The sequence below is a fragment of the Nycticebus coucang genome, chromosome 5 (assembly GCF_027406575.1).
Source record: "Nycticebus coucang isolate mNycCou1 chromosome 5, mNycCou1.pri, whole genome shotgun sequence".
Classification (NCBI taxonomy): Eukaryota; Metazoa; Chordata; class Mammalia; order Primates; family Lorisidae; genus Nycticebus; species Nycticebus coucang.
Window position 1 is genome coordinate 9,993,818 of NC_069784.1, and position 20,744 is coordinate 10,014,561.

Here is a 20,744-nt window from a genome sequence, read left to right on the forward strand (position 1 = left end):
TAGGCGCGTAAGATTAGTGTTGGAAAAGGGAGAAAGGAGTATGTAAGGGCATCTTCAGAGGCTGTGCCAGGAGCAGATTCGATCTGAAATAATAATTCCCTGAGCATTTTTTTATGAAAACATATGCAAGATCAGCCTACTGGTGGCGTGTGGCATGCTATGACCAGAAGATTAAACCAGAGGTGGAGAAGGAGTTAAACGATGATTGCGGTGCCCCAGCAAGGAGAAGCAGTGACTGTACCCAGAGCCATGGCAGTGGGAAGGAGGAGATTAGAATCGTGAAGATGGAAACACTAGGAACTCACAGTATTTTCCTCTCCAAGGAACATTAAATGTTATTTCACCTGAATTGTCCCTGGAAATTTCTAGAATGCCATTTTAACAAATTAGAGACTTTGATCAGCATGAATTAACCACGGTTACTTTACTAAGTTGACAAGGCCAAGCAAAGAAACTCAAGGTTTTGGTTGGCATGTAGAGCATCTTCGTGGATAAAAATACGATTTCCTTTAAGCATTCTGAAATGTAAAATACCTAGAAAAATGGCTTATGGATGTCTATTCACATCCATACCGCTTTCCTACCCCCCACCCCCAGGGAGACACCCAAGTTGGAAACCGCAGACTGGACCAGAATGTCTTCATTTACAGGTGAAGAGACTTCATCCAGTGCACCACGAAATGTATCTCATGTTATTAGCAGCAGAAAATCAAAACGAGCCTCTTGCATCTTGTTTAAATTTAGTTACAATCTGCTGAGAATTAATAGGACTTACTATTTGACTAGCAGCACTTTTAGAGAACTTCGGAAAGCAAATACTGATCCTCTCATTTATCTTTTGTTTAAGACTGGCTCTTCCATTAGGAAAGGTTTGCTTAAAGCAAGGTAAACCATTATTCCTGGGTTTAACTGGCTGCCAAAACCACCACCTGGATGCTTTTCTGCAACATTGATTTCTCAGCTTTTTTTCTTATTATCCTGCCATTTTAAACAAGAGCAAGCATTAGTGTTTCTTGATCCATTATGACATAATGGCACATTAACAATCGTATTGTTTAAAAGTTCCATTGTTATGCACATGCATAAAAGGTGCTTTAACCGACTCGAGTTCTGAATACCTTTTATTCCACTCTGTGACATTTTTTTCTTTCATAACTCTGCAAATACAATATCACAAGTGTTGGGTATTAATTGCTGATTCAGACCAGCAACACTGGTCTCTGTAGTGACATGCATATTTGATGGTGCAAGTCAAGCTGCTAGGTGAACAGATGTTTGTCATTGAAGGGAAGGGAAGAGAAAGTGAAGCAGCAGTCACGGCCTCGCTTCCTCTGTGTGCTCACTGTTAAATGCTACATTTAGGGAGCAATTACGTACATTATCTTCTGAGTTATCACCACTGCAAGCATGCTGTCTGTCTGTCTATTCTCAGCTTTGATGTGGAGACTCTGCTACTAAATCTTTAACATTCAAGTAACCCAAAGCCTTGCAAAAGATCCTGGATCTTCCCTTTCCTTTTTTTTCTTTACAATAAGCATTCCTCTTATATGGGAAACTGTGATAATTTAGAATGAAATGTGCGAGAAATACTTTTTAAATCTTGTTAGCTACATTAAGTTAGATATTTAAAAGAACTATTATGTGCTACTGAAAACAGCATGGAAGGATGAGATCTATTTATATATTATATAAATATATAAACATAATACATAAATATACAAATAATATATAAATATATATGAATTATGTATACATGTAATTTTACATATATATATATATATGTAGCTTGCTTACAGCCTTGAACTTTCTCCACTTGCTCAAAGGGGGAATGTAAAATGCTAAAGCCTTTTTGGAGGGCTGGAAATGTTGCTTTTGCAATGGACAGGCTGAGTCACAGATCAGAAATTAAGGAAACAAATGCAGATTATCAAGGAATGTGGAGGGAAGTAGAAAAGAACAGGAGACTGGACTGGGGCAGAGGCAGCCCCTGGAATGAAGACTGTCCTGTGTGGGAGACGCAGGCTTGGTGATGCCCAAATAGCATAATTAAGAGTCGTGAAGCTTATGGCATTGAGTATAGTAACTGACTTCTTCGTGAATAAATGGAAGCCTGAATGACAACAGCCTGTGTTTGGGGGCCCTGTGAGGTATTGAGCTGGATAACCTACGGATGACTCTATGGTTCTGGGGGAAACAATAGAATTTCTTTCTTTTTTTTTTTTTTTTGCAGTTTTTGGCCGGGGCTGGGTTTGAACCCGCCACCTCTGGCATATGGGGGGCCGGTGCCCTACTCCTTTGAGCCACAGTCACCGCTCCAGTAGAATTTCTTTGACATGGTAACAGCACTGGTACAAGTCACAACCGTGTCTACCTGAGTGAAGAAAATGGTGGAGACAGGGAGGGAAGAGTAACGTGCCTGTAATCTCAGCACTTTGGGAGGCTGTGGTGGGAGGATCACTTAAGGCCAGGAGTTCAAGACCAGCCTCAGCAACATAGCGAGACTCCATTTCAAAAAAAAAAAAAAATTAGCTAAGCATGGTGGCTCTGTAGTCCTGGCTAATCAGGAGGCCGAGGCTAGAGGATTATTTGAGCCCAGGAGCTGAAGGCTGCAGGGATGGCATCACAGCATTCCAGCCTGGGTGATGGAAGCAAGACCCTGTGTCTAATAGAAAGGGGAGGAGGGATCATTTCTTCCTTTCTTAACAAATTCTTGCCCCAAATGCTAGAGAAGAACATAGATGAATCTGCGGGTACCACAAGAACAGCATCTGGGCCTTGTTGAGAGGAAAGATGAAAGGAGCATTATCTGGGGCATAGAGGATTCCTGAAATCATGTACGTACGGAGAAGTGATGGAAGGTAGAGTGAGAAGAGACTTCAGAAGAGAGGAAGGTAGAAGAAATGAATGTCAACGTAGGCTTGTTAAGAAATTGATAATATGATTAATTAGGAATTTTTAAAAATTGGGGAAGTCAGATAATTGCAATTAGTGCTATTTTAACAAATTATTACTATTATGACATCACAGTTTCTCTGAAATTCTTTTTAAATAAAGAGTATGAATTCATACCAGGTAGACATTGAGCATGGCTCTGTCTGAATTCAGGAGTAAAAACAGGGCCTCTGCTGGATGCTCTAGGTCTGTTTTAACCCTCAGATTCTGTGGTTTGGTGAAGGATCACCAGTTATGAAGGATAATTAACAATTTGATAAGATACTTGCAGAATATTAAGAAATTCATTCTGTTCTGGTCTAGCTACCCCACCCAGCTAAAATCTGTTATGCTTAGCTTCATGTGAAAGCCACTTTAGCGTAATCTCTAATAGTGTGAAATCCTTGCCCGGTGAGCACCTCTAATTCCATTATTTGTCAAGGTTTATAAGACAAAACTGTGAAAGTTTTAACCAGAGCTTATGTTTCACTGTGTGAAGATTATTTTCCCAGACTAATATATACACACTGAATGGCCTGATTACTCAGCATCAGTAAAGAATTAACTCCTAAAACCGTTCACCTGGACACTTAGGTGAGCGTGAAGAAGCCCAGGTTAGCTCAGAGTTTACGATGCTGACAACCTCCTCCTACACAGGAGGACAGACCCAGATCCATTGTAAGGAGTCAAAGAAAAAAAGGCAATAGATAAATAGGAATAAACACTGAACCAGGGAGATGATCAAAATCATTCATCAAAAAAAGTAGAAAGACTTTTATTTAGACTTTGAAAGATCATAAGAAATAAAAGCAAACCCAAAGAGTTTTTTAAAGTGCTTGAGATTTTTGTTCTGTTTAATTTTCATCTATTATATATAACACACAAATATTTAATACATATGCCTATACATGTATTATATACCTATATACACACATACAGATGCGTATATGTAATGGTATATGTATTATAGTGTGATATTTTAGGATTAAAGATGAGGAGGCTCTAAAGAAGCCAAAACAACAAAGAAAGGCAGAGGGAACTAAGAATACTTAAAATATATGTGTTCAATCACTTTGAATGAATAATGGATTATTTGTATTGGTATATTTTAAAGAAGCTCTTTAAATATTGGTCAGCTATTATTTATGTATTTACTTGAAAGCCACACTGTCATCAAAACTTTTAGCAGCATGATCCATGGGCATGCCTTTTCTTGTGTTGGATCCCCTGGCAGCAGAGCCTCTGACAAGGTCTGTTAAGGGAATGCTCTCAGAAGACACCTGTCATTGAGTGAGGGGGGGGAAAGAACCAAACACCAAGAAATGGGTTCAGGAAAAGTTTAGCCTCAGCCTGATTACACTAGCAGCTCCATAGTGAGGATTACAGAAATGGACCCAGAGGTTGTTGCCAAACGACACCCATTAGCTAAGAGCCATTTCCCAGAGAAAGGTGCAGGCATGAGTTGTTAGCAGCCAACACTCACCACATCTGGGGAATAGGTAAACCGAGCTGCCATGTATATATTCATCTTTCTCGGTACCTTCGTCATGCAAACAAGTCCCCAGGCTGTTAATGTTGCACAGTGCCTGTTCATAGCAGGTGTTTGACGAACGGCTAATGGGTAAATGAACACATGAATAGATGCTACAGAAAAGACACCGAAAAACAGATAAGAAATAGACAACAATACCACAATAAGCATCTATGAAACATACTCCCTGTGAAGCACAAAGAGTGAGTTATGGATTGTCTTCATCAGGTGGGAACTATTATCTTCTCCGTTTTACACCTTCAGACTGAGCTGGATGTTTTCCAGAGCCACACAGCGGTGGTGACATTAGGGCCTGTGCATTTAACCTCTTCGTTACACCAAATGTTGAGAAATCAACAAGGTGAAACAAATGGGGTAACACGAAGATTGACAGCCACTGATCCTGAGTCATTTCTAGCTTCATTGAGTGGCCTTGTTTTCCTTTGAGAAGATAGAATTAACATCTGCGTGCCCTTCCTTCTAAAAGGACAAGTCTGCCGATTCCAACATGGTCCTTAAATAAAATTAGAAATTCTGGAATCTCTGGATCAGGCAGAGTAGTTGAAACATCCGGAAGATTCTTAGTTTTCATCTCTGCAATATGGCAGATTCTCCACTGATTAAGCACATACATAATTACACATTCTATATGAGCTGTCATTATCCTGTTTGCTGATGATATGATCTTATATCTGGAAAACTAAAGACTACATCAGAAACTCTTAGATTTGATCAATGAATGCAGTAAAGTTGCAGGTTACAAAATTATTGTAAAAAAATTAGTAGTATTTCTATATACCAATAATGATCTTGCTGAGGAAAAAATCAAGAAAACAATCCCATTTACAAAGCAACAAAAATAAAATGCCTAGAAACAAATTTAACCAAGATGGTGAAAGATCTCTGCAAAGAAAACTATAAAACACTGATGAATGAAAATGCAGATGACAGAAACAAATGGAAAAACATCCCACACTCATGGATCAGAAGAATTAATGTCATTAAAATGACCATACTGCTCAAAGTAATATCACTAAAATGACCATACTGCTCAAAGTAATCTACAGATTCAATGCAATCCCTCTTGGAAGACAAGTGCTATTTTTCACAGAACTAGAAAAAACAATCTCAAAATTTGTAGAAAGCCAAAAAAAAGCCACGATAGCCAAAGCATGGCTCAGCACCTGTAGCTCAAAGCAGCTAAGGTACCAGCCACATACACCGAGGCTGGAGGTTGGAATCCAGCCCAGGCCCGCCAAAGGACAATGACAACTATAACCAAATAATGGCCAGGCATTGTGGTGGGTGCCTGTAGTCCCAGCTGCTTGCCAGGCTGAGGCAAGAGTATCACTTAAGCCTAAGAGTTTAAGGTTGCTGCTGTGAGCAGTGATGCCACGGCATTCTACCCAGGGTGACAGCTTCAGACTCTGTCTCAAAACAAACAAACAAACAACAACAACAAAAAAAAAATAGCCAAAGCAATCCTGAGCAAAAACAAATCTGGAGGCATCACATTACCTGACTTCGAATTATTTTATAAGACTGTAGTAATCAAAACAGCATGGAACTGGCATACATAAAAGCAGACACATAAATCAGTGAAACAGAAGAGAGAACTCAGAAATAAAGCCACATATTTACAGCCAACTCCAAGTGAACTTTGACAAGGCCCACAGGAATGTATGTTGGGACTAGGACACCATCTTCAATAAATGGTACTTGGAAAATTGGATATCCATATGCAGAAAAATGAAACTGGACCCCTATCGCTCACCATATACAAAAATTAACTCAAGACAGATTAAAGACTTAAATGTAAGACCTGAAACTGTGAAAATACCAGAAGAAAACCTAGGGAAAACTCTTCTGGACATTGATCTAGGCAAAAAATGTATGACTAAATTCTCAGAAGCACAGGTAACAAAAACAGAAATAGACAAAAGAGATGAATTAAACAAAAAAAAATCTTCTGCCCAGCAAAAGAAGCAATCTACAGCGTGAAGAGACAATCTCTTGAATAGGAGAAAATATTTGCAAACGATTCATCCAACAGGGTACTGAGATCTAGAATTTACAAGAAACTCAAACAAGCAAAAATAGCTATCCCACTACTGGGTATTTATCCAAAAGAAAAGAAATCAATTCATCAAAAAGACACCCGCACTCGTATGTTTATCACAGCACAATTCACAATAGCAAAGATAATAAATCTACCTAACTGTCCATCAACAGGTGAATGGATAAAGAAAATATGGTGTGTGTGTATGTGTGTGTGTGTGCGTGTGTAATGGAATATGTACTAGTCAGCCATAAGAAAGAATGAAGTTATGTATTTTGTTGCAACATGGGTGGAACTGGAGGTCATTATCTCAAGTGAAACATGCCAAGCACAGCAAATATCACCTGTTATCACTCATAAGTGGATGCTAAAACATACGTTCATGTGGCTGTAAAGAGTGGAATGATACATAATGGAGGCTCAGAAGAATGAAGAGGTGGGAAGGGGGAGGATGATGAGAAACTGGTTAATGGGTAGAACACACAGGAGTCGCGTGATGGATGCCCTAAGACACCTGCCTTGCCCACTCCACAACCTGTGCATGTAACAAAATTGGCCTTATATCCCACAGATATGTACAAATTAATCAATTGGTTGTTATATGGTTAGGCCTGCCTGTAGTTTAAAATATGCTGTGAGTATTATTGGAAGGCATGAAATTAAAACAGATGTTACCACTTCAGTATTCCTCCAAAGCACAAGTTTTCAAACTCAAAACCTCATGAATAGAATGTGGATAAGCCTCTTGTACAATGGTGGCCTTTCTAATGAGTTGCTTAGCTCTCCTTCAGGGTAATTACTATTTGTTTCTATGCTATAAATGAGACAACTGATTTAAGGGTTAAACCAAAACCCCTCTGTAATTTGCTTAATAAATTAAGGAAAATTTTGAAATAACACATTTTAAATGAATGCTAATGTTATCTTAAAGCTAGGTAAGTGGCTACTTACAAATATTTAATAATTATTTATATGAATTTGGAAAAGAGAGAACCTGTGTTGATTTCTCTTCTGTCTGTACTCAGGGGGTTGTGTTTGACTCTTGCTGTCGCTCAGCTGTGCTAATCACGACAGGGCAAACAGAATCCAAATCCACACACTCACGATGACGGTTCTGACTCTTCTGACAAGACAAATAAGTAGGTCATGATTTTATGCCAGAAGAAAATGGCCTTTTGGTGGCCAAAGGAATGACTGTTATGGGGGGCCGGGCACGGTGCCTCAAGCCTGAAATCCCAGCACTCTGAGGCCAAGGCGGGTGGATTGCCTGAGCTCATGAGTTCAAGACCAGCCTGAGCAAGAGCAAGACCCCATCTCTAAAAAATACCCAGGCGTGGTATTCAACAAATAAAATACAGGTATGGATGGGAAGAACTTCTTTTCCACATGCTGCTTCTCGTCAAAGGCCCAACCACTTTAGCAGAGGAATAACTATCCTTATAGTGGAGTCGGCTAAATCAATGGAAAGCCTTCTCATTAGAAGCATTTATAGGGATTTTTTTAATCCATTTTCATATTAATTTTTTTCTTCTGCCATGGATCTAAGTTTAAATTGCATTTCTATAAATCTGATTTCCATCCTCATAATTTTATTTTTCTCTTCTGTTTCCTTTAAATTTTTCCTAAAACTTGGGGCAGAATTGCCCAGTTATGCAGAAGTCTTAGTGTTAAAGTGTTAAGGTGTTAAATAATCTCTTCTGTTTTCATTCTATAATAACTTTTTACCATCAAATATGTAGCAGCTATCTTGTTAATAGGGTAATTATTCTCAAACAAAGACTAATTTGATTTTATAGGAACTTGGTACAAATGATTTTGTCACAAAGTACTAGACCTGGAGATGGTAACGGAAAAAATGAGGATGGTTGTTTAAAGGCTCTGAATTTGGAAGTGATCCTCCAGCTAAAAATAGGGAGGAAAAATAAATGAATGTGGGATAATTAAGAGCACAAGATGTGTTCTTCCCAGTCCTAAAATAGCTAAATATCCTAGTTCCTAAGAGCACAAGCATTGTCATAAGACAAGGTGCTTATCTAAGCCAGGTTCTCCCCTAGCCGTGTGACTTCTCTGAGCCAACTGTTTCCTTGCCAAGTGTTACCTCAGGATTGTTCTGGGATTTAATTGGATGTTTGCAAAGTGCTTTGCCTGTTGCCTCGTGTGGCATACAGCAAGTGCCTAATAAATGGTAACTACTGTTATGCACATGAGCTCACCTGTCACGTTCCTGTGTGCACAGTACACAGCCCCCCACTCACTACAGACATACGGCTGGGGATTTCCAGTAGAGAGTAGTCAGCTACCAGATTTAAAATTCCTAGAAAAGCCTTAAAATAATTTCAGGAGGCAAGAAAGAGCCTCATCCCTCTCCTCTCAGAAGAAGAATCCCAAGGTTTTAAGGGAGAGTCACCCTCATTTTCTTCAAAGAATTTACACCTTTCATATCAGCTTTATCCTGACTGCTGCTCCTGTCCCTGGAAATCCCCTCCTTTCTTTTCTTCACTTGCTTAGTCTCACATTTTCAGATCCCAACTCACGCCTTCGCTTCCCCAGGAACTGTTCCTGGTGGTCCCCACAAGTGCACACTCACACTTGCTCTCCCCCACCACCACCTCCAGAAGCTCCCCATGCAGCCCCATGACAGCCTTCCCGTGTTGAACTGTCCAGAAAGATTACTTCTCAGTTTCTGAGCACTGGCCTTAAACTCTGTGAGGGCATATCCATGGCCATATTTTACTGAATTAAATTATTTCCTTAGAGTCAAACTTACTTGGTGTCCACCTCTCCAACAAGGGGAACATTAGCACAACTATTCCAGCATCTATGTTTCTATCTAGAACATTCACTACTCCAGTAAAATATGTTTGTGTAAATGTTCAGGCTCTCAGTACTGGCAACACTGAAATATGTGTTAACTGAAAAGAAATTTGATTTAAAATCCAAACCCTTTTTCGGTTTTGTTAGTGGCATCTTTCGTCATAGGTCACGTGTTGGCTTGCAAAATCCCTTTCCCTTAGCTTTCCAGGGCCCCTTTTATCCCACTTGATCTCCATGGACCTTCCACATAATTATAAACTGGCCGTATTTGGCCATGGTAGTCAGAGCTAACATCGCAGGAGAGGAAAGTTTGAAAATAAAAGGAGGAATCATGTCAACTAAACAAAAATAATAATAAAGGGAAAGAGAAGAAAAAAAAAGAAGACAGTGTAAGCCTGATCTTCCTAGGACCTAAATTAGCCCCTAGTCACACAGCTGGTGCTTAAGCAGCACGCTGGTCTTTTCAAGATTCCAGGCTACCACTTAGGGCTGGTAGCAGGGAGACACTTGAGTGTTAGAAAGAATGGAGCCTGTAATGAGAAGAGATACCAAATGTCACATGACTTCTGATCTCCGAACTCATTCCTTTGGTTTGGAAGTTTTCTTGGCAAAGGTTTAAATCTTTATCTCGCTACTCTGTAGTTTTGTAAACCCTCAAATTGCGGGAATACTCGGAGGAGAGAAGAAGAGAAAATAGAAAGGAGAAAGGGGTATTTTAATTATTTAATTTTCTGGTTAATTCGTTTTGATGAGTACTTGTTATCTAACTGCTAAGCTCCCAAATGCTGCTGGTGCAGTGGAGAGAAAATAGGAAGCGCACAACCTAATTCTTGTCTACAATGAACATAGTTTTTCTTCATTTCCTCCTTTCAGTCCTTCCTTTACCAAGTCATTTCAAAGCATTTGAGTCTTCATTGGCGTTTTAATAAAAACAGAAAAGTTGGGTGGTGCCTGTGGCTCAGTGAGGAGGGCGCCGGCCCCATATGCCGAGGGTGGCGGGTTCGGACCCAGCCCCGGCCAAACTGCAACAAAAAAATAGCTGGGCGTTGTGGCGGGCGCCTGTAGTCCCAGCTGCTTGGGAGGCTGAGGCAAGAGAATCGCGTAAGCCCAAGAGTTAGAGGTTGCTGTGAGCCGTGTGATGCCACGGCACTCTACCCGAGGGCGGTACAGTGAGACTCTGTCTCTACAAAAACAAAAACAAAAACAGAAAAGCTAACATGATTGAATGTGCCTCCCTGGCACCTCCAGTGCCCCCGTGTTATACCTGACACAAAGTAGCTGTTCAGTGTATCTCTGTTAAATTGAATCACACCTTGGAGGTCATGTAAGAATTGAACATAGTCTACATTCATCCAGAGACATAGTCTATAAGCTTATTTGACAAAATCTATCCTATAACCCTATTTTGTGGGCTGCCAATCAATGTCCTAATTAACTCAGGAGTGAGAAGCAACGTCATCTACTCACCACCATCTTAACAAAATCTGAAATCCTTTATGCACTTATTAAATACGGGCTTATTTCAGCTACCTCCATTAGAAGGTATGCTGCCTTCTGCAGTGACTTAATTTTGCAAGTGTCCTGTCATAGTGCCCAAAGATCATGGAGCAGAATATTGGGCCTAGATATTTACTCATGATCTGGACGTGGCTCAGACTAAGGATGTTTGCTCTGAGGCTGTCCCTGAGCCACTGCGGCCACCATCCTCCAGACTCTGCTTCCACCACTGACTTGGAGTCTTTACACTGGGGCCCTTTGCTCCCAACAGCAACCTCCTGTGTGGTCTAAGTCCCAGCCTCTCTTCCTTCTTGGTTTAGTTAACAGGTGGTCTGGCTTTGACTCCACCATCCTCTAAAGCAGTGGTTCTCAACCTTCCTAATGCCGCAACCCTTTAATACAGTTCCTCATGTTGTGGTGACCCCAGCCATAAAATTATTTTCGTTGCTACTTCATAACTGTAATTTTGCTACTGTTATGGATTGTACTGTAAATATCTGATATGCAGGATGGTCTTAGGCGACCCTGTGAGAGGATAGTCGACCCCCAAAGGGGTCGCGACCCACAGGTTGAGAACCGCTTCTCTGAAGAGACAACCAGAGCAAAGAGCTCTGGAAAAAAGAGTCTAGAACACTCACTAGCGGGTAATGGAGTCAGGAGAGCTGACACCCTGGCTGATGGCAGGAAGGGCCACCAAGCTGGGCCCACCTGAAGGTGAGCACCTGGCCAACCTAAGGAAAGTCTGTCACCAGCCCCCGCCCTCCCCAGCTAGCAGGGTACACGCACCATACAGAGAATTAAAATCACTGACTGTGGCCCCCAAACAGGGAACAAGATAAAGGGTATTTGAATATATTACATCCGGACCTGGCTTGGCAAGGCTTCTCGGAGTGGGGAGGTCCCCTCCTAAAAATACTTCTAAAACCCCTGCCTTGTTCTGCGAGTGCCCAACTAAACCTAAGGCGGCCTTGATGGAGCTGAGACAGCTGGGGGCTCCCAGTTTGATGTAAACGATGTGGATTGGGATCCCGGTTCCGCCACTTCCATAACCTTGGACAAGCAAGTTATTTAATCTCTCTGGGGCTTAGTTTTTGGATCTTTAAAATGAGGATAATGACACCCTTTTAATAAGGTTATTGTAGGTGAAGTCCAAATTATAAATTACGGTTGATAAAACATAAGCTTCTAACACAGTATGTGGCCCACAGTAGCTGCTCAATAAATGATAACGCGACCTGGTGCTCTGTCCAGAGCCCTGTTGCTATTGTGTGCTGGTGAAGGTTCTGAAAAATATTCTCAGACTAATGTAGTAAGAGTAATCAACATTATCTTGAGCTAGGCTTCTCTTCTACATTTTCATAGCAGAATACACCAAGATCATTATTACACTGGTAAAGCTTCAAGTCCGGGAAGAATATTTTTCTTAAAACATTTCATAAATATCATAACAGCTTTCTCTGGAATCTCTTTATTGTGTTGACTTTTTTGCCAGTAAAATTTTCTAGGGTACTGCCTATAATGTGAATATCCGATGAAATAAAGATTCCTTGCAGAAGTCTGAGAAAATAAGTTTTTCACCCAGATGCTCGCGGCTCTCGAGCGCTCTGTAACCCCCTCCTTTGCATACTAACTATGTTTGGGTTTAGATCTGTCTTCATGAGCATTTTGCCCTTATTTCATTCTGTCAAGAAATATGTCCCACCGAGTTTGGCTCAGCAGGGCCAAACCACAGTTATTCTCATCAAAACATAGGATTGATTTGACTTTCTCAGAGAATGATCCCCACCTAAATGCAAATTAATACATTCCTTTTGGAAAGATGTTTGGAGAACCCTTAGAGATCTAAAAATAGACCTGATATTCAATCCTATAATTCCTCTACTAGGTATATACCCAGAAGACCAAAAATCACATCATAACAAAGATATTTGTACCAGAATATTTATTGCAGCCTAATTCATAATTGCTAAGTCATGGAAAAAGCCCAAATGCCCATTGATCCACGAATGGATTAATAAATTGTGGTATATGTACACCAAGAAATATTATGCAGCCTTAAAGAAAGATGGAGACTTCACCTCTTTCATGTTTACATGGATGGAGCTGGAACATATTCTTCTCAGTAAAGTATCTCAAGAATGGAAGAAAAAGTATCCAAAGTACTCAGCCCTACTATGAAACTAATTTATGGCTTTTATATGAAAGCTATAACTCAGTTATAACCTAAGAATATGGGGAAGAGGAAAAGGGAGGGGAGGGAGGGGGGATGGGTGGAGGGAGAGTGATTGGTGGGATTACTCCTGCGGTACATCTTATAAGGGTACATGTGAAACTTAGTAAATGTAGAGTATAAATGTCTTAACACAATAACTAAGAAAATGCCAGGAAGCTATGTTAACCAGTGTGATGAAAATATGTCAGCCGGTCTATAAAACCAGTGTATGGTGCCCCATGATCGCATTAATGTACACTGCTATGATTTAATAAAAAGAAAAAAAAAAAAAGAATGATCCCCACCTACTCCACCCGCCACAGCCACGGGGGTGTCTCTGTCATTCACTTTTTGTGATTAGTGGTGTAGCTTTAGACATGTGGTTCTACAAAGTAACATGTGGGTCATTATGAAAGTTTTGAGATACACAAAAATCAAGAATTATAAAATCCATGGACGAAAATAAACAAAGCCCTCCCAGCAACACTGGTGAGCCCAGCAAGTTGAAACTTTCAGGGGTGAGTCAGAAAGGATGCTGTCAGCTGTGTTTCTTGGAGGTGAAATAATGGCCCAGAACACAGTCTGTCTCAAAACTTTTGTAGTGACCCATTATCAGTGGTCATCTCTCCATTGTATTTTACTCTAAGCACTATGAGTTTTGCAAGTGTATTACTGTTTTCGTGAAATATCTGATTTTTAACTGGAGAAAAATGCTCACTACAAAGAAAATGCCAGCCCATAGCTCTTTAGGAGGGAAGACTCCAAATATATAAAAGAGAAAATCTTAAAGACCAGTTATCTGCGTGTTGACAGATTGCTGTCGCAAGCGAGGAATGCCATTGGTGGACAGTGTGCTTAATTGAAATCCCTGTGCTAAACAAGGGAAAAATAAAAATTTCAAGGAGTTGTTCGGTGCTTAGAGAATGGTACTTGTGGGATATATAAAACTGAAACAATTCTAATAACAGAGGCAACTTATTTCTTCCTCAAATGATGAAGAAGAGAAAAATACAGACAGATGTAAGTTTACTCAAAGGCAGAATCTTGAACGGGAGATGAAACTGGTGTCCTTTTCTAGTCCCGTTAGGAGGTCTCAGAGACCTGACATTGTTAGTTATGTGGAGAGGCCTGTCTGTGTAGAGAAGATTTGGGCAGCCTGTTGTGGTCTGAAAATCAGAGCCAAAAGAAAACAAAAACAAAAACTCATTTCTGCTGTTAAAAATGCAAACCACGACTGTCACTTTCATCTTCAGATGGGACATAATTCTGCTCCCTCTGCTATAATTTCCTTTCCTAATCTAGATGTATTTTGTATGCTGTTGAAAGCTGTTACAGCATTTGTTATTTAAATTAAAATGTGTTGTGAGTGAACTACAGGGAATTTGGTAAGCATTTCATTTTGAAATTTCCAATTGACCTCCCCAGCCCTCTCACATTAAATGACATAAAACAGCTTACAGACCGTGTCCTTTGCATTCTGTCCCTCTGAATAAGAAAAAGGTCTCCTTGAGATTGCTAGACATTAAATAACAATCACCTAAAAGATGAAGTGCCCATCGAATCGCAGGACTTCAGAGTTGGGCACTGGGGACATCAGCTGGACTGTGCCCCTGCGATTACATCCGCCTGGGTCTTCATCTCACCCAAGAGGTGAACAGACGTTTATCCCTAGGAGCCCTCATCCCTCTTCACTTGTGGTCCCCCTGCTGCTCTGTCACTTCTGCTTCCCTTTATATTTTAAACTTAACAGCCCAGGTTCTTGTAGCTCAAAATCTTTTTCTTTGAAGCAAAACAAAACATCGCTATTTGAGTTTGAAAGCTGTTTTAAGTGGCTGGAAGCAGTGGCTCGCTCCTATTACCCCAGCACTCTGGCAGGCCGAGGAGGGTGGATCCCTTGAGCTCAGGAGTTTGAGACCAGCCTGAGCAAGAGTGAAACCTCGTCTCTACTAAAAATAGAAAAATTAGCCAGCATTGTGGCAGGTACCTGTAGTCCCAGCTACTCAGGAAGGTGAGGCAGGAGGATCACTCAAACCCAGGAGTTTGAGGTTGCTCTGAATTAGTTGCTGAGACCATGACACTCTAGCCTGGGTGACAGAAAGAGACTGTCTCAAAAAACAAAAAAAGAACTATTTTGTAATCTTAAAGCCAAGAATGCCTTGGTGTGTCCTGGGGCTTTGCAACTTTGGCACAGCTGACATGGGATGTATCTTTGCTGGGGCTGAGGACTGTCCCAGGTACGGTCGGTTTTGTAGCTGCCTCCTGGCAAGTAGCCTCTCCACACCCTGCAAGTTTGACAATCAAAAATGTCTCCTGACATTGCCAGATTTCCTTGGGGGGAGTGGAGAATCACTCCTGGTTAAGAACTGTTGATGTGTATGCCTTGTTCAAGACAAATAATAAATAAAATGATGATTTAAAAGCCAGTTCTTTTGCCATACACATAGCTTCTTCAACACTAAATGTCATCATTTTATAAACATTTTTACTCATTAAGTGGCATTTATAATAATATTCTATTATAATGCTCTCTGGAGTCCCTATGTCATGATACTTGTCAAAAGCATAAAAAGAAGAGTCTCAGGTTGTACAAGTGGAGTGTCATAGAAAATAAAGAAGCCTGATTTAATTCTCTGGTCCTGATGGGAGAGTGACCTGGCTTCCCGGATAGCTGCGTAGTGTCGTGTTGAGTTGACTGTATGAGAGTTGTCCGCCCTCCTCACCACTGTCTGTCTGTCTGTCCAGAGGCTTAGGCGAAGAGTTACTAACAAGTATTTGTTGAATGATTTCCTGCACTGTGTTTTACCTTTGCCTCTTGGATTGGACAATTAGGTACTTTAGTCTGTGCTGGAACTAAAACTATCTTTGTCCAAATCAATTGGAGAATGTAAGTTCAGCTAGAAAGCTTGGAGGTTTCTCGTATTCCCCACTCCACATACCCAACTTAAAAAAAATATATATATGTATGTGCGTGGACATGTAGTACAGAAGCGAAGATCTGCAGGACACGCTCCCTCAGCCCTGGGGACTCAGAGAGAGAAGAAAAAGGCGACCGTTAGTGTCAGGCTGGACGCTGGTGCGTTGCATAGACCACCTCATCCATCCTCACAGCAGTCCCATACAGTGGGTACCTTCACCTCGGTTGCGTAGATGCTCGCAGTCAGCTGCAACAGGAGACAGCAGAAACCCAAACCAAGTGCGACTGAGTTTTAAGCTGTCAGAGCCCAGTGTTGCAGCCTCCTCAGACCCCCTCACCACTTCTGATGCTGCTGACGGCCTCAGCCAGCCCCTTGAGTGTGAGGGCAGGGCCTCACCATCCCCACAGAGGCAGGAGTCGCAGCAGAGCCAGCACCCAGACCCACCCAGAGCAGAGAGGATTCAGGGCTGTGCCACTGCCCAGAGTGAGCGCTCTGGCTTCCCCGCAGCTGCTCAGAGTGGATGGGCAACACACCCAGGAAGTGGCAGACTCCCTCCTCACGGGGAAAGCTGGGACCAGTGACAGGCGGGAGGCTGGAAGGAGCCAGCAGGTGAACTTCTCTCCCTCCCTCCTCCTGGGGATGACTGTCCTGAGATGATGTAGTTCCACGCAGCCTTTCTGGAGACCAGACACCAGCCATGTCTCGTGCAGCTGGGCCCAGCTCAGCAATCTTCCCTCCTCCTTCACCTCACCCTCCTTCTCCATCACAGTTACTCCCCCCCATCCCCCCCACACACACGCATTCCAATTAAAAACTTGTAAGCTTTGCTTCAGTCTCCTTTTTCTAGGGAATCCTGACTAATATAAACTTATATCCTTTAATTTATAAAAATGACAGTGCTTTCACCCATCCCTCAAAAGCCCAAGAAAAAAATAAAAACAAAACCTCGCTTAGTAGATACGTGCATGTTACCCCACACGGATGATCACTAACAGATACCTTGAAAGGAAACAATAGCCACAATATATGGGTGTGGGGAGCAGTGCACGAGACGGCACTAATTGTACCTTTGTGGGCACTTTGTATCCGCCCTAACCACCACCTGTTTTCCTCTCTTTGCTTTTAGACAAAAGGGCTGTGTTAACAGTTATCAGAGCGGAATGAGTGTATTTGTCTTACTGAAATGATCGTCTGCCACCTGGTAGGATGGAAAGTGTTAATCATGTTGGTCACCCCAAGTTCAAGTTCTATCTCTTCTGCTTATTAGATGTGCGACTTGAGAAAGTCATAGTATCTCTGGGTAGATATTTACTCACTTGTGAAGTAAGAAATAAGACTCTCTGCTCCCCTTTCCTGCAGGTTAGAGTGACACAGAGAAAGAACTTTGAAACATTATACATGCGGGTCTTGACAAAGGGAGAAAAGGGAATCCCTTTGTGTCCCGGTGGAAGCTGAGGGACACCACGAGCTGAGGAGATGGAGCCAAGTGCCCGAAACCAAGGTGGTGTCAGAGGAAAGAGATCCCCAGAGAACTCGGGATACACAGAATCTGCCCCCTCAGCATTCAGTGGAGTCCTCAATGCAGCATGCAAGGATCTCAAGCTGAGAAAAGAACTACCCAAAATGAGGAGAGGGGACAGTACCTGAAGCTCACACGGGGCTCAGAATAGTGCCTGTGTCCTGCAGCCAGAGGGAAAGCTCTGAGAATTCACAAGCCAGGGGGGGAGTCTTGCCTCAACAGTGGGGAAAAATTAACCCTAACCCAAACACTGCTCTGGTCCAACCCATCAGGTCCTAATAAAAGAAGACCTGAAAGATCAAACTGTTTCCAAATAACTAAACTCCATTCCAGAGCAAAGCTCAAGAATATTTATAGAAAAACAAAAATACCCAACACTCAAGAAAGTCAAATTGCCAATGCCTAGCCTCTAATAAAAAATGATCAGGCGTGTGAAAAATAGGTAAACATAACCCCATAATGAGGGGAAAATCAATCACAACCAACTTAGAAGTAACACAAATGTGAGAATTAGTAGGGCAGGACATTAAAACGGTTATTACAATTGCATTTCAGAGGCTCTAAAACTTACATAGAGATGTGAAAGATGTAGAGGAGAAAAGCTCAAATCGAACATGGAGAGATGAGAACTACGGTGACTGAGACGGAGGACATTCAGGGAGGGGGTAACAGAATAACACTGACTAGCAAAAAGGAAGGGACTATTCATCTATGAACTTAGACCAATCTCAAGACAATTGTGCTGAGTAAAAGAACTCAGAAAAGACTGCATGCCGTACTATTCACTTTACGTAAAATTCTAAAAACACAAAAGGTAAGCTACAAAAGCACTTCAGCAATTACCTGGGGAAAAGGGAAGGAAAAGTGGATGAGGAGACTTTGGGGGTGATGGATTATTATCAATTCTTTTTATTTTTATGATGGCTTCACAGGTGTCAAGACATATAATTTGTATGCTTCTCTGTATATGAGCTATAACTTGGTAAAGCTATTTTTATAGGCTTAAGAGACGAAAATGTGTTAAACTGCTGAACAGTATAGAAGTAAAACAATGCATAAATATAACCATGTGTTATTTTTAAATGTTGAAAATTTTATAAATTTTGAAGAATGGCAAAATAAACATATAAATCTGTAACTTTTATTACATCAAAACTTATAGAGTCCTTATACTATAGGTACAATATAGTACCTATAGTATCAAGAATCGTGTCTAAAATTTGATTTGGGGGTTCTTTCTCTTTTTTTTTTTAGCAATAAATTGGAAAATCTTTCCTTCTCTTGTGTAAAATTATATATGTATTTTCATGCTTTTTAAAATTAGAAAAACTAAGAAAGTCACAAGGTAAACTTCAGTTGTATGTTTTCTACAACTTGCTCCTTAAATTAAGAAAATGCTGGCTCAGCGCCTGTGGCTCAAGTGGCTCAGGCACCAGCCACATATACCTGAGCTGCCGGGTTCGAACCCAACCCAGGTCCACCAAACAACAATGACAGCTGCAACCAAAAATTAGCCAGGTGTTGTGGCGGGCACCTGTAGTCCCAGCTACTTGGGAGGCGGAGGCAGGAAAATGGCTGAGCCCAAGAGTTGGAGGTTGCTGTGAGCTGTGAAGCCACGGCACTCTACCCAGGGTGACAACTTGAGGCTCTGGCTCAAAAAAGAAAAGAAAATGCTATACATTTTTCTTAAACATAGTTGCCTGACACTCTGATATGAGGTTTGGGCTAAAACCCTCTGAGTGGGTAAAGACCCAAGTGCTTTCGTTCCCGTTGTACTGCTTCCTTAGCGGTGCACACCTGTGTGTGGAGCATGCCCATGACAGTTCAAATTCCTCTCAGGTTCCAAACCTGTCTGTCCTTATCTCCCCCAGTTCGATGCCGACCGAGATGAGGACGAGGTGTTCTATGACATCAGTGTGGCAGTTGACAGCAAGTTGTTTCCAAACAAAGAGGCTGCGGCAGGTAAGTCTCTGTGTCCTGTGGGCAAGGGAACACCCTGGTCACCTGCAGAGCGTCTGGGGCTTTGTGTTAATGAATGAAGCGTAGCAGACGGCTGTAAGGGTTTAAGGATGACACTGTCCTCAGAGTCTCAGACCTTCTGGTTTAAAAATAAAGGAACAGAACAAAATGGAAGGGCTATAAATCCGTACCCTTCCTTAGAGTCGCTGCTTTTCTTCCTGTCACTGCTCATGTGAATTAACAGGGAGTCACAAGGCAACACAAGACCCCTGTTAACACAGTAGAGAAAATCTAACCTGACCTGCACTTCATGTAACAGTTGGAGGTTACGGTTCCTGCAGAGCTCCCTAACTCAGGTCTCTCTCCTGCTGACTGGAACACCACCCCCTCCAATCTGATAGCCGTCCCCATCCCAACCCACAGCTCAGGTTTTGACCCTGGCCCTTCACTTCCTGAGTGCTGTTACCTGGAACTCTGCCTTTGGACACTGGTGCAGAGAACTCAGACCCTGAGAGAGCCAAGACTCCCAGCTCCGTCTGCCCCTCCTCCCCTTCTCTCTTCACTTTCTGACTCTGGGTCAAGGCATTGTCCTGACGTCTCACCTGTCAGTTCCGCGTGGCTGACTCTCCAGTCTTGGCCTCAGTCCTGACCTTTCTTCTGAGTTTAAGACCTCAGAGAGTAGGGCGGCGCCTGTGGCTCAAGGAGTAGGGCGCCGGTCCCATATGCCAGAGGTGGCAGGTTCAAACCTAGCCCTGGCCAAAATAAAAAAAAAATAAAAAAAAAAAAAGACCTCAGAGAGAAAAAAACAAAAGAAAAACGCTAACACTCAAAATTTTAAAGCACTATTCGAAGCCAGTAAGAATAGCTTCAAACAAAGGCAGAATTACAAGAAGGGCTGGGGGCGGGGGTGGCATAGTCTTCCTGGAAAGACCCACGGAGCACCGATAACTGATGTGAACTCACCTACCTAATGTTTCCAGTGAGAGTTACAAAAGCCTATTGCAGGAGAGACGGAATACCGAGACCACATAAGAGCACATAAGACCACATAAGAGACGGTCGCTACTCTGAAGAATGCTGTGACTCCCGTGATTTTCAAGTTCAGCTTTTAATTAGAGCGTGCTTTAAAATAATTTCTACCAGCAAATACCTGACTGCTAGATGTCCGCAGTTTGCTAACTCGGGGGAGGGGAAGGGTGATTTAAGCTGCCCCTTCTTTAGAACTCCTGGCACTCTGTGGCTTGTTGGTGGCCTTTGTCTACCTGAGAGCCTTGTCCTGCAGTGAGGCAACTGTGGGGACTTGGGTG

General features: G+C 41.9%; 1 protein-coding gene across 2 annotated transcripts in view; it reads left to right on the forward strand.

Annotated features, from left to right (window-relative positions):
• The window catches only part of AK5 (adenylate kinase 5), a 244,878-nt gene that overhangs the window by 109,416 nt on the left and 114,718 nt on the right, over nucleotides 1-20,744 (forward strand). For both annotated transcript variants that reach the window (XM_053590959.1, XM_053590958.1), the window contains exon 7: nucleotides 19,350-19,440. In XM_053590959.1, the coding sequence (XP_053446934.1) occupies nucleotides 19,350-19,440 (91 nt within the window). The remainder of the gene's footprint in view (nucleotides 1-19,349; nucleotides 19,441-20,744) is intronic.